At 50.8% G+C, this 12,367-nt stretch overlaps 4 protein-coding genes across 4 annotated transcripts in view; 2 read left to right on the plus strand and 2 right to left on the minus strand.

Moving 5' to 3' along the window:
* LOC102258591 (histone H2B type 1) overlaps positions 1-3,370 on the minus strand; it is a 52,727-nt gene extending 49,357 nt beyond the window's left edge. Inside the window, exon 1 of the mRNA XM_014537065.1 lies at positions 3,224-3,370. Within this exon, the coding sequence (XP_014392551.1) occupies positions 3,224-3,355 (132 nt within the window). The 5' untranslated portion in view covers positions 3,356-3,370. The remainder of the gene's footprint in view (positions 1-3,223) is intronic.
* The window catches only part of LOC102262352 (histone H4), a 135,124-nt gene that overhangs the window by 118,014 nt on the left and 4,743 nt on the right, over positions 1-12,367 (plus strand). The gene's annotated exons all lie outside the window — the stretch shown is intronic.
* Positions 433-5,813, plus strand: LOC102258299 (histone H3.1). Its single transcript, XM_014537074.1, has 2 exons — positions 433-720; positions 4,946-5,813. The coding sequence occupies exons 1-2, from the start codon at positions 434-436 to the stop codon at positions 5,373-5,375; spliced, it is 717 nt and encodes a 238-aa protein (XP_014392560.1). The 5' UTR covers position 433; the 3' UTR covers positions 5,376-5,813.
* On the minus strand, positions 8,403-9,212 carry LOC102257994 (histone H1.3). The gene has a single exon (XM_005863070.2). The coding sequence runs from the start codon at positions 9,154-9,156 to the stop codon at positions 8,491-8,493; it is 666 nt and encodes a 221-aa protein (XP_005863132.1). The 5' UTR covers positions 9,157-9,212; the 3' UTR covers positions 8,403-8,490.

The following is a 12,367-nucleotide window of genomic DNA, read 5'->3' on the forward strand; positions in this document are numbered from 1 at the left end:
ATCCCGGGAGCTACGCCCCGACATCGCCACCTGACCCTCCTGTAAAGTGTACAAAGACGCCTCTCGGGAGAGAGGAGCCGGGACTTTTCCCATTAGGCGGCGTTTAAAGCACCAGCCCATGTGCCATCATGGCCTCTGCCTGCTCCGCGGGGAGTAAGACCCCAATAGTTTAACCCGGAAAGACACGCTAGTCTGACAGGTACAATCATCTCGGGACGTTGATACACAACAGCATTTTTAAAAGGTCCTTCCACGGGGCCTTGGCAATGGATCGGGAAGGAGCGGGGCGCACGGAGCCGCCTTTGTCTCCGCCGGCCCCGCCCAAAGACCCGGGACGCGCGGGGCGGAGACTGACCCTAGGCCCCGCCCACCCTCGCCGGCCGGGTTATAAATAGGGTTTCGGCTGCCTGTTCGCCATTTCTCCTTGGTCACCATGTCCGGTCGCGGCAAAGGCGGGAAGGGCCTGGGCAAGGGCGGCGCCAAGCGCCACCGCAAGGTGCTGCGCGACAACATCCAGGGCATCACCAAGCCCGCCATCCGGCGCCTGGCGCGGCGCGGCGGCGTCAAGCGCATCTCCGGGCTCATCTACGAGGAGACGCGCGGGGTGCTCAAGGTCTTCCTGGAGAACGTGATCCGCGACGCCGTCACCTACACGGAGCACGCCAAGCGCAAGACGGTCACGGCCATGGACGTGGTCTACGCGCTCAAGCGCCAGGGCCGCACCCTCTACGGCTTCGGCGGCTGAGCCACCCACCTACTGGCTTCTTCAGCAAAACCAACGGCCCTTTTTAGGGCCACCCATCCGTTCCTTTGAAAGAGCTGTGGCTTTACTTTTTCAGGGCCGCCCACCCCCTCTCGGAAGAGCTGCGCGCTGCGGTGCTCGTTCCTGTGGCTACGTTTTGTCGTGTTTGATGTCGGTGCGGCCATAACCTTTAGCAGAAGCTTCAGGCCCAATGGGGGCTCCTCCGCGCCCTCGGCCCATCGCGAGGGAACTGGGGTACAGCCCGGAATGAGGCTGCAAGTCGGGGCGGCGGGAGAGGTGGAAGGGGAAGCAGGTTTTATTACAATGAGTTTCCAGCCGGAGGATCCGCACACTTTGGACTCACCCCGCCCCCTCCCCTAGCCCGGCGGTGCTGGGTTTAAATGGCGCAGGGCCTTGTACTTTCTATTCACTTGCAGGCCGGACCCTCCCCAAACCCCGGGCGGAGCAGAGTGTGAATCACCGTCCACTAGACCAGAAGGCGCGGCTCTAACTTGGTGTCTAATTCAGCCCGAGGCCTCACCTGACCTTTGGGAAGGAGGGGCTCCCCCCGGGCACAGCCTCTCTGCCCTGCGGCCCCTGCTCTCCCCTCCCTCCGCCTTTCAGCCCGGAAGCCGGCCTGCTGCAAGTTCTGGGGAAGTTTTGCTATTATTATTATTATTATTATTATTATTGTGAATAATTCAAACTCTACAATAGGATTATAAAAAGCTTTTACGGTATATCCTCAGACTGAGAAAGGAAAAAAAGTCACTTTAGTAACCTGCCTGCTGGAGAGAAGGGCTGATGGCTGCCTAGGAAACCGCCTGCTTCCCGGCCCTGGGCCGAGGGCTCCCCCTGACCCTGGAGCAAAGGCTGGCTCGGCAGCTGGGTGTGTGAGATGCGCGAGTTCAGGCGAGAGGCTTAGACTAGGAATATATGGGTCCTGAAACCGACGGATCACAGAGTTTAAACACGCATTGTGCCTGTGGTTTGTTACAGCAAATCCTCATTAGAAGGATCTGGAGCCCGGCCCGCGTGGCTCTGGTTGAGCATCGACCTACGAACCAGGAAGTTAGAGTTCGATTCCCGGTCAGGGCACAGGCCCGGGTTGTGGGCTCCATCCCCAGTGTGGGGCGTGCAGGAGGCAGCCGATCAGTGATTCTTTCATCATTGATGTTTCTGTCTCTCTTCCTCTCTGAAAGCAATAAAAATATTTTTTTAAAAAGCTAGTTGACCGATTGTGGGAGCTGCCACCCTCCCCTCCACGTAGGAAATCTGCACCCTCACTCCCACATTCTATCTAATTTGCTCGCTGATGCACCCCCAATGCTGAAAGCAGCATCTGGCCGCTAAGTATATCCTGAAGGGACAGCGCTGAGGACGAGGTCAAATGACCGCCGTCCCGACCTGGCCCTCACTTGCTCCTCTGCCCATCCGGGTTGCAGCTCTGCATTCTCCTTGTCAGTGTAGATGAAGCCAGGCGAGGAACTGTGCCCATTCCCCCAAGAAATCTTGGAGGACAGTTACCAGGTGAAAAGCAGAACTCAGGAACGAGGAGAGACTCCAGCTGCAAGTAACGCATTGAAGCTAAAACCTGCGCTGCATTGAAAGAATACGAGGAAGAACCCATGTCAGAGGCCGCTGTGCATGTCTCTGCAGGTGGAAATAGTTGTTTCTGGATTAGCCACTTCCAGTGACCTCACCGCCCTCTTCCCGTGAGCTCTGAGCTCTGGGGTCTGAGGTACAGGCACGGAGAGCGGGGCCAGGGACAAGGGTTTAAAAACCCTCTGGGGCTACAATGACCGACAACGCCAACCCCCTTGTCCAGACCAAGGAGAGGCTTAACCTCCCTGCCTCACCTTCCGCCACCTGCCGGGAGTCTTTACGTGCCTGGGTATGTACACCACACAGCTCACTCTGCCACTGGCGGCCACATTTCATGGTTTTGAAATACAACAGGACTATCTGCTTTTTTTCTCTATACATCTGCTTTTTATCTAAATCAAAAAAAATACACTGGTCTTGAACTGTGAGGATTATGAGTTGAAAGCAAACATATTAAATTATTAAAAAGCTGCCATTGCCAGTTGTGCTCAGTGAATAGAGCTTCAGCCTGTGGACTGAAGGGTCCTGCGTTCAGTTCAGGTCAAGGGCACGTGCCTGGGTTTTGGGCTCGATCCCAGGTGGGGGGCGTGCAGGAGGCAGCGGATCAATAATGCTCTCTCATCATTGATATTTCTACCTCTCTCTCTCCCTTCCTGTCTGAAATCAATAAAAATATATATTTTTAAAAATAAATAAAATAAAATTGTAATGTAATGGTTGCACAACTCTTTAAATTCACTAAAATGATTAAATTTATATTTATTTAAAAAGCCTTTAAACGTAGTTACTCTTAACACGGCGAGGTCCCTGAAATGGTAATGAAATTCTATTTATTTCACTCAGTGATGCCGGTGTCGGGGTGCACCTGGTGAGCACCTTGTACACGTACACCGAGTAGCTCTCCTTGCGGCTGCGCTTGCGCTTCTTGCCGTCCTTCTTCTGCGCCTTGGTCACCGCCTTCTTGGAGCCCTTCTTCGGGGCGGGCGTGGATTTTGCTGGATCAGGCATGGTATGGAATTATAAGGGCAAGAAATGTGGGAGGCCAACGGAAACAGAACAAAGGGGAAACCCGGGTACTTATGGTACCCAGATGCAAAGACTCACAAATCTAAACTCTAATTGGAAAAAATAAATGAATAAATAAATACATAAACTCTGATTGGACCCAAACTGGCCAAAGTGTGAATAGAATATATATTAGGTATTCCTAAACTCCTTTTCTATTGGATGAAACAAACACTTTCAGGGAATCCTATAAGTAAAATCAATTTCTTAAAAAATATATTTTTATGATAGAACCATTTTTAATTTTGAAAATCAGTGGAAACCTTCGCCTTGGACGTGAAAGCCAAGGCAGGAAATCCTGCCGTGTAGCCGAGTGCAGCCCTGAGCACAGCTTCACGGGCTTTGTCACAAATTGTACAGGACACCCCGGTCTCTCCCGCCAGAAACATTTTGAGTAACTGTTCACTGAAGACCCTGGATCGCTGCCATCTATTTATTTTTTCTTCTTCGAAATAAATAACTTTTATTTTGTTTACTTTCATTTAACAAAGCCAAAACCCTGATATGCTACAAAATTTGCCTTATTGCTCTTACTCCCCCACCCCACCCCATTCCCACCTCCCAGCTGCAATGGCCTTTTTATCTAACACCAGCTCCCTCCCTGCCTCAGGGCCTTGCTCTAGCTCCGTCACTCCTTCAGGAATTAACTCAAAAGTCACCTTCTTGAAACCTGACATCTGCTACAACATGGATGAAACTGGAAGGAAATAAGCCAATCACACAAAATACTGCTGCCATCTATTCCAGGGTTCCGCATTGCAAATGCTTCCTTCCTTCTTTCCTTCCTTCCTTCCTTCCTTCAGGTTCCACATTGCAAATGCTTCCTTCCTTCTTTCCTTCTTTCCTTCCTTCCTTCCTTCCTTCCTTCCTTCCTTCCTTCCTTCCTTCCTTTATTTTTTTTTTAATGCTTTTCATCCGTTCCTGCTTATACAGCCCAGCTGACATTGTAAATGCATCCAAACCTAACGGCGGAGTCAAATGACCATTTGGAGTCCAACTCTAAAGTATAGGGCCAGGGATCCCAGGAAATGGGACTTTGCATGAACCCTGAATGATACAGCATTCTGCACGTCTTCACAGTATATCCTAGAAGCACCTGCTACAATGAACTGGGAATTTACCGAAAATACAGTGAAATCGATCCCGGGAGAGGCTCCGACAATGGATTTAACTGGGGGGCGGGGAGGGGCGGGGCGGGTAACAGGAGCCGGAAGAAAACCGGTTAACCGCACAAAATGCCGGTGTTTCTTTCAACAAAAATTAAGCTCTTTCTCTTTCAAACACATTTTTTTCAAACAGGAGAAAAGCTCAATAATAATAAATCTGTCCGTGGGTCAGACTTTGTAGACGTGGGAGCATCACTGATGAAACTCATAAGAAAATAATTTTATTTGAGGGGCGGGGAAGACGTCCTTCAAATTGACCAATCAGAGACTCGCACGGAACGGAAATCCCACCCTAATACGGCGGGATCACGTCCTGAAATTAACTCCAGCCAATCAGAGCGATTCTGCTCCCATATAAATACAGCGTCCGGACGCCCCCTTCATCCCACCGACTCGGCTCCTCAGTAATGGCTCGGACCAAGCAGACGGCGCGCAAGTCCACGGGCGGGAAGGCCCCCCGCAAGCAGCTGGCCACCAAGGCCGCCCGCAAGATGAAGAAGCCGCACCGCTACCGGCCCGGCACCGTGGCCCTGCGCGAGATCCGCCGCTACCAGAAGTCCACGGAGCTGCTGATCCGCAAGCTGCCCTTCCAGCGCCTGGTGCGCGAGATCGCGCAGGACTTCAAGACCGACCTGCGCTTCCAGAGCTCGGCCGTCATGGCGCTGCAGGAGGCGTGCGAGGCCTACCTGGTGGGGCTGTTCGAGGACACCAACCTGTGCGCCATCCACGCCAAGCGCGTCACCATCATGCCCAAGGACATCCAGCTCGCGCGCCGCATCCGCGGGGAGCGGGCGTGAGCTCCGTCCTACCCACTTGCGCTGAAACCCAAAGGCTCTTTTCAGAGCCGCCTACCGCTTAAATGGAAGAGCTGTAAGCCAAGGAGAGACGTCTGTCCCCAAACAAGGCTGTAGGGGGGCGGGTAGCAGCTGGGGCAGCTGCGTGGAAGTGGTGCTGTGGCCGCCCTATTTTCTACCCGAGGACTCGCCGGCTGTCGCTGAGGCAGCTTGCGCTGCATTTTCCGGCAGAGTGCGTGGCTCTGCTGTCAGTGATAGAGCTGGGGCACTGCTATTGCACCAAATGAGGCCTGTAATAACTAAAGGTCTAATAAGGAGTTAAGGGCTTGTTGCGGCAAATTAAATGCACACTCACTGTGCAGAATTGCACCCGATGAAGTTGAGTATCTCCCCCTCGCTGCATGTCCTCAACCAGTGAAGCAGCAGGTACGTGGGATAATACTACCGAGGGCTATCTGCGAGTACACATACCCATGGGAGCCCATGTGAAACGTGAGGAGTGAATGAGGCCTGCACTGCAGTCTAGATAAGAGTATTTTGTCCAATTCCATTGCCTGGTTATTGTGTAGGATGTCACTATTCGGGGAGATTGGGTCAATGGACTTTATTTGCTTTTCATACAAACAGGGAGCAGGGTTGGCTTTGTTCTGGCCGTGCTGGTGGTGGCATATCCCTTTGGCTGAGGTTTGTTCTATGTCAGTATATTCATTTGTAGGTATTGCCTCTACCTCAAAAGTAAACTGCATTTCAAAATTTGATATTTGTAATCTCAAATTTCCTGATGGGTTCTTGGCTGTTAATAAATAATCCATGGTGTTTTGGACAGCGGGCTTGGTACGTCATTAGTGTAGATGGTGAGGGACAAACACCAAAGCCCCCAAATGGCATCACTGGTGCTAAAAGCCCCAGACACCAAACCCAGATTTAATACCTGACCTAATTGCAGTCTCGACCCCTCCCCGAAACATACATAATCTTCACCAGTGTGTGATTTTTCTGGTCAAGCACCAGGAAGGCGATTCTGCCCAGTTCATGTTTCTAAACCACAGTTTTCTTAACTGTAAAACAAGCATTTCAATCAGACCTGATGCAAATGCTTCCTAGTGAGGCAGCCGTAGATGTGCTTTGTAAACTGTAAGGGATTTCAGCGGTGGTGTATGGTCACTTCGACCACTCAGTGAATGACTAATTCCCCCCGTAATTCTTATTCCTCGTCCCTCTTCATCAAAAGCCTCTCATTCTGGTTATTAAAGACCTCACAGCTGTTTTCCCGTGTTCCCTACTCCATGTAGTCTCTTCTTTTCAAAAAGATTCTTTTGAGTAACAACCTCACATTCTCCCATTTACCCAGGTATTTATTCTTTCTCAAGTGGAAAGTAGGAAGAAATTATGAGCTGCAGCTGTCACTGGGAACATTTTGCACTGGTTAGAAGACACCTGCTACAGGCTACATACTTTAAAAAAAAATAAGATAGTAAAAATTAAATTGTAATCCAGTAGGGGGTGTTATAAACAAAGTATAAGGTGAAGAGACATTCCACCAAGATATCTGTGCCCCCTGGAAATGGGCTTAGGGATACAAGACTCCTTTTGTTCTGTAGACTCTATGGATGTTGTTTTCAAAAGGATGTTGGTTAAGTACTTGATGCATACAGGATAAGAAAGCAACATTAAAACATACCCAGAGTGTATTTGAGCTTGTAAAATAATGCGTTTCATTAATAACACATCAAATAACAAGGAGCAGCAAGGAATAACCAATATCATTTTCAAAAATTTAGCATAAATTTTATTTCCAAGATATTTGCAATCACTGCAGAGTGATGCAAAAACATCAGTGACTGCCCTGCTGAAGGAGTCACAGGTACTGCAGAATCCATGGTGATTAGTTGCCTACACACATAATTGAAAGAAATGCTGAATTGCATTGAGAGTCCCTGAAAAATGTTTCCCCCACCCAGGTTCACGCCCCCAAATGTTCTGTAGAACTGAAGATTTTGTCAGATATGCCAGTAAAATTAAGTGAACTTCCCTGAAATAAATGATTAATAATAATAAAAGCTCAGTCCCAGACATAAAGTGGAAATGGTGAGACAAGTGAACCTCTTCTTCCGAGAGCCCATATTCTGTGCCCTGGCCACCCCCAATCCAGTTCTCTGCCAGCCACACTGCCCTGCCTTCCAGAGCGTTTTTGTTTTCTTTACCCTCCAATTCCTTGCCTGCTCAGCAGGAGACTACGGCTCCGTAGGTCCTCGCCACCATCTGCGGGGAAGAAATCGGGCTAAGGGGGCCACTTACAACCCCCCAGAGGAGGGCGACTTCCACGTTCACTGTCCTTCAGCCTCAGGGTGGCAGCTCAATCATGGGCAGAATAACAGTGGATACTCTTCCCCAAAAAGAACTCCACTGACCTCAAGAGGGAAAAAATGCAAGGGTTTCAACTGCCTCACAGAATATACAAGACTTAACATCGCAATCTCTCTAATGGGTACTTTCTCTGGAGCCCATGCGCGTGAGTGCACGGGGACGTTCCGATTAGCTCTCAATAACCTCTGCAAACCACTGGGGAAGGGAAGTTTAGGAAACACACAGAAACTTGAATAACCCTTTCCGCGGATCGGCTTGTTACAATGATTACACTTTCCCCTTCTAACGAGTCTGCGCGCGGGAAGCGGGGCGGCAAGACTCCGAGGCGCCCCCTACAGCTGGCGGACCGCAACAACCAGGAGCTCAACAAGCTACCGGGCAGTTTGACTACCGCGCGGGGCGGTGTCCGGCCCAATATCCAGGCTGTGCTGCAGCCCAAGACCGAGAGCCACAAGGTCAAGGTCAAGTGAACAGGTAAGACCACTATCCCTGGCACCGGAAGCCAACGGCTCTTCCCAGAGCCACCGATTTCCCGAAATCGACTATGATTGTTCCCGGGAACCCAACAGCGCTCACGCCACTGTTTCCCACCACCACCACCACCCCACCTACCCTCCCCAGTTAAGGGAATCATTCACTTAAAGGAAAACACAACCAAAATGGAGCCAGCTCAGCTCTTTTTCCTGAAATTAGTGGGTGGCTCTGAAAAGAGCCTTTTGAGATTTTTAAAGCAGGACCTGCCGCGGTAGCTTCACTTCTTCTTAGGCGCCGCCTTCTTGGCCTTCGTAGCCTTGGGCTTGGCAGCTTTCGGCTTGGGGGCCTTGGCCTTAGCGGCTTTGGCCTTGGCCGGGCTCTTCGCCGGCTTCTTGGGCTTGGCGGCCTTCACCTTCTTGGGGCTCTTGGCTGCTTTCTTGGCTCCCGCCGCCGCCGCCGGCTTCTTGGGCTTCTTCGGGGTCTTCTTGGCGCTCTTCTTGGGGGTGGCGGACCCCGCGGGCTTCTTGGGCTTCTTAGCCGCGCCCGCGGGCTTCCTGGGCTTGGCCGCGCCCGCCTTCTTGGCCTTGGGCTTGGCCTCCCCGGAGGCCGCCTTCTTGTTGAGCTTGAAGGAGCCCGAGGCGCCGGTGCCCTTGGTCTGCAGCAGGGTGCCCTTGCTCACCAGGCTCTTGAGGCCCAGCTTGATGCGGCTGTTGTTCTTGTCCACGTCGTAGCCCGCGGCCGCCAGCGCCTTCTTGAGCGCGGCCAGCGAGAGCCCGTTGCGCTCCTTGGAGGCGGCGACCGCCTTGGTGATGAGCTCGGACACGGGCGGCCCGGACGCCTTGCGCTTGGCGGCGGCTGCGCCCGTCTTCTTCGCCTTCTTCTTCACCGGTGTCTTCTCCGCAGGAGCGGGAGCGGCAGGAGCCAGGGGCGCCGTCTCCGACATGTTTCAGCTTCGGCCGGAAAGAGCACAGGAGACTTGAACTGTCAGAGGAGCGTGGCCTGGCGCGGGCGGCGGGGGTTTATATAGCGAGGCGCTGGGTGGTGATTGGCTGGCGGCTCCGTGCGCCGCGCAGCCTAGCCGGCTCCTCCGCTCTGCCCGGCTGCTGTGTTTCTTGCCCCTTAAAAAAGGAGAAAAATATAAGAAATCTGTGCACGAAATCATGAGGGATTTGGGGGAAACGGGTCCGAGAGCCTTCAGGCTTCCTTCCTGCCTTCTCCGGCGCGCCCAGCTCCGCCGCCGGCCCCCTGAAACTTTCCCGATTCCCCCAACTCTCTTGAAAACTTCGGTCAAACAGAGACAACTTTCCGATTTTCCTTAAAAATACTACTTCTCTCCGTCTCCTTTGCAAATATTTCTTCCAGAACATAGTTCTTCACATTCTTGACTTTGCAATTTTGTGTACATGAACGGATCTGTACTCAAATGGACCCAGAAAATAGTTTTTTTCGCGAGAGCAATAGCACAGCTCGCCTGCGAGTGGTTCGCCCTGAGCCCTGGGAATTGGCAGAGGGGGACGAGAATTCAAAGTACACGATGGACTACGACCTATATTAGAAAAAATGTTGGTTTGATTTTTTTAAGTGTTGGAGCGACCAGTGAGTAAACTGGGTTTGATCCCATTGTTTTTGGTGATTTAACCATTTTTAGGAGGGACGAGGGCAAGACGACTCCGTGCATGTGTTGTTGTTTTTTAAATAACCAGTTCTAGCTAGTCATCCATCTTCTCTTAAAAGGTAGCCCACTCGATTTTTCAGACCTAGAGTGGGCATCGGAGGTCACCGCCCCCCCACCTACCCACAAAGCGTCAGATGGGCAGGTCCACCTCAGTTGACCAGCTGTGAGCAGGAGAGCCCTGCGACAGCACTGGTGTTCATCCCTCCCCTTAAAATGGAAAGGCCTTCAGGACAGACACCCAGTCCACCAGATTGGCCCCCCAGTACTTAGCATGCAGTTTTGAACATAGTTCCTATATTCTGAGATGATATTCAAAACACAAAATGCATTTGACCTTTGTTAACATTGCAAGTCAGGACCCAGAGGATTAGAAAGAAATGTTTCTCATTTAAATCACTGCAGGAGCCCTAGCTCGTTTGCTGGGTGGTTAGAGCATCTGCCTGCAGGCTGAAGGGTCTCGGGTTCCATTCCCCTCAAGGGCACGTACCTGGATTGCAGGCTCAGTCCCAGGCCTGGTTGGGAGGCAACCAATAGATGCGTCTCTCTCACACTGATGTTTTTTTCTGTGTGTCTCTCCCTCTCCCTTCCTGAAATTCAATAGGGGGGGGTGAGAATTAATAAATCGCTGCATGAATTGTCATATTTCACCTGAGGCCTTTTCACTAACAAAGTCTGAACCTGACTGTCACGGCCTAAATCAATGAGCAGAACCTGCCCGCTTGAGGGGCTGAACAAACATTGCATCACAAGCATGACCGACTCCCACTCATCTCTTTCTTTGCAACACCATAAAGTTAATAGAATTCAGCAAATATTGGATAATTATGCACCACTTTATATTATCCACCTATTATTCAGGTACTGGCATCACACCTCATGTTGCAATAAATAACCAAGTAAAGTATTGGGGTGTTGTGTTTCTTCTAATAAATACCCCTATCTCCAAAAATCTAGTTATTCTGGCCTCGATTCTATGTGATTTGAGAACTTTTTCATATAAATCCAAGACAAAATACTCCATTTTAAAGATGCCACTGTTAGTTTTATAAAAATCACTTGGCTTGATTTTAAAGTCATTGATTGGCAGGCACTGACTGGAACCAAGTCTCTGGTACCTGAAACCATGTTATACAAACACTGTGTACAAACAGGGAGGTTTCTCGGCTTGGGTCACGGGCGCTCCCAGTCTCCCTGGGCAGGAATGTTATGGGTGGCTAGAGCAGTGGTTCTCAACCTTGGCTGCACATTAGAATCACCTGGGAATCTTGTTAAAATCCTGATTTCTGGGCCTCATCCTCCAGAAATTCTGTTTCTTTGTTATGGGGTGGGGCCACAACATTAACAAAGAAACAGAATTTCCGGAGGCTGAGGCCCAGAAATCAGGATTTTAAAAAGATTCCCAGGTGATTCTAATGTGCAGCCAAGGTTGAGAACCACTGGTCTAGAGGAAGGGGTTGTTATCTTCGATAGCATCATTGCCAACAGCTACTATCACGAACATTAATGTTTGGGTCATCATGGTAGTGATACTATATACAGTTGTTGGAAATGGTTGAAATTGTTCTCTAAGTTACATGTACTGGATGTAAGATAAGTGAGAAGTATTTTCTACAGCAGACGTCCCCGTTTCATTCACGTGCAACTCTTCCTGGAGCCCGTGGTTACTTAGGTCACGAATAAGGGAGAAGACATTGGGACGGAGGGCCTTTTCCTTCCCTGTTTGTAGCTGGTCCCTGCCCGGAGGGCAATCACTGAGACCATTGCTTTCACCGGGAGAGCGAGCGCTTCCCCGGGTGTTTACAGGAGGGTGGGCCGCGCTGCCTGCAGTTCCTGTTATTGCTTGAGACCCGGCCCTTCTCCCTGGGACTGTAGGCTGGTGGGGGGGGGGGAGTTCATGAAAGCCGGATTATGTCCCATGGGACTGTCAACTTGAAAACTTTTCCCTGTCATTTTGGTAGCATACCAAACAGTTGTGCTTTTACTCTTGAACCCTAGACCTGTATACATCTTAAAACAGTGGATTGTCCACAATCCTGGCGTGAACCATTTGCTTTATAGATGTGAAAAGCAGCTGAGAGAAACTACAGATAAGTGATGCACAGCTCACTTATGACCTGTGTTCTCTCCATAGTAGTGTTAAACCCCCTCTCACCACCGTGAATGATGGTGAGAGACACAGGTGGTGCTCGGGCTGCGCTTACGTGTCAGTGAACGGCAAAGGCTTGAGGGCAAAAGTGGCTGCGCTGAATAAATACCAAAAGGGCAAAGGAAATATAAGGCTGTAGAGCAGACAGGGGCTTTGTGTTAGAATGAAGTGTGCAGCGGAGCCCTGAGAAATCACAGCTATTTTCATTTGTTTGTGTCCTCTGAGGACACTCTCCCACTTGAAACTCCCCTCGGGAGCATGGGGGCCGGGAGCACGGGAGCCGGGAGCACGGGGGCCCGGAGCATGGGGGCCCGGAGCACGGGGTCCCTGGGC

Source organism: Myotis brandtii, unplaced genomic scaffold, assembly GCF_000412655.1.
Source record: "Myotis brandtii unplaced genomic scaffold, ASM41265v1 scaffold1718, whole genome shotgun sequence".
Taxonomy (NCBI): Eukaryota; Metazoa; Chordata; class Mammalia; order Chiroptera; family Vespertilionidae; genus Myotis; species Myotis brandtii.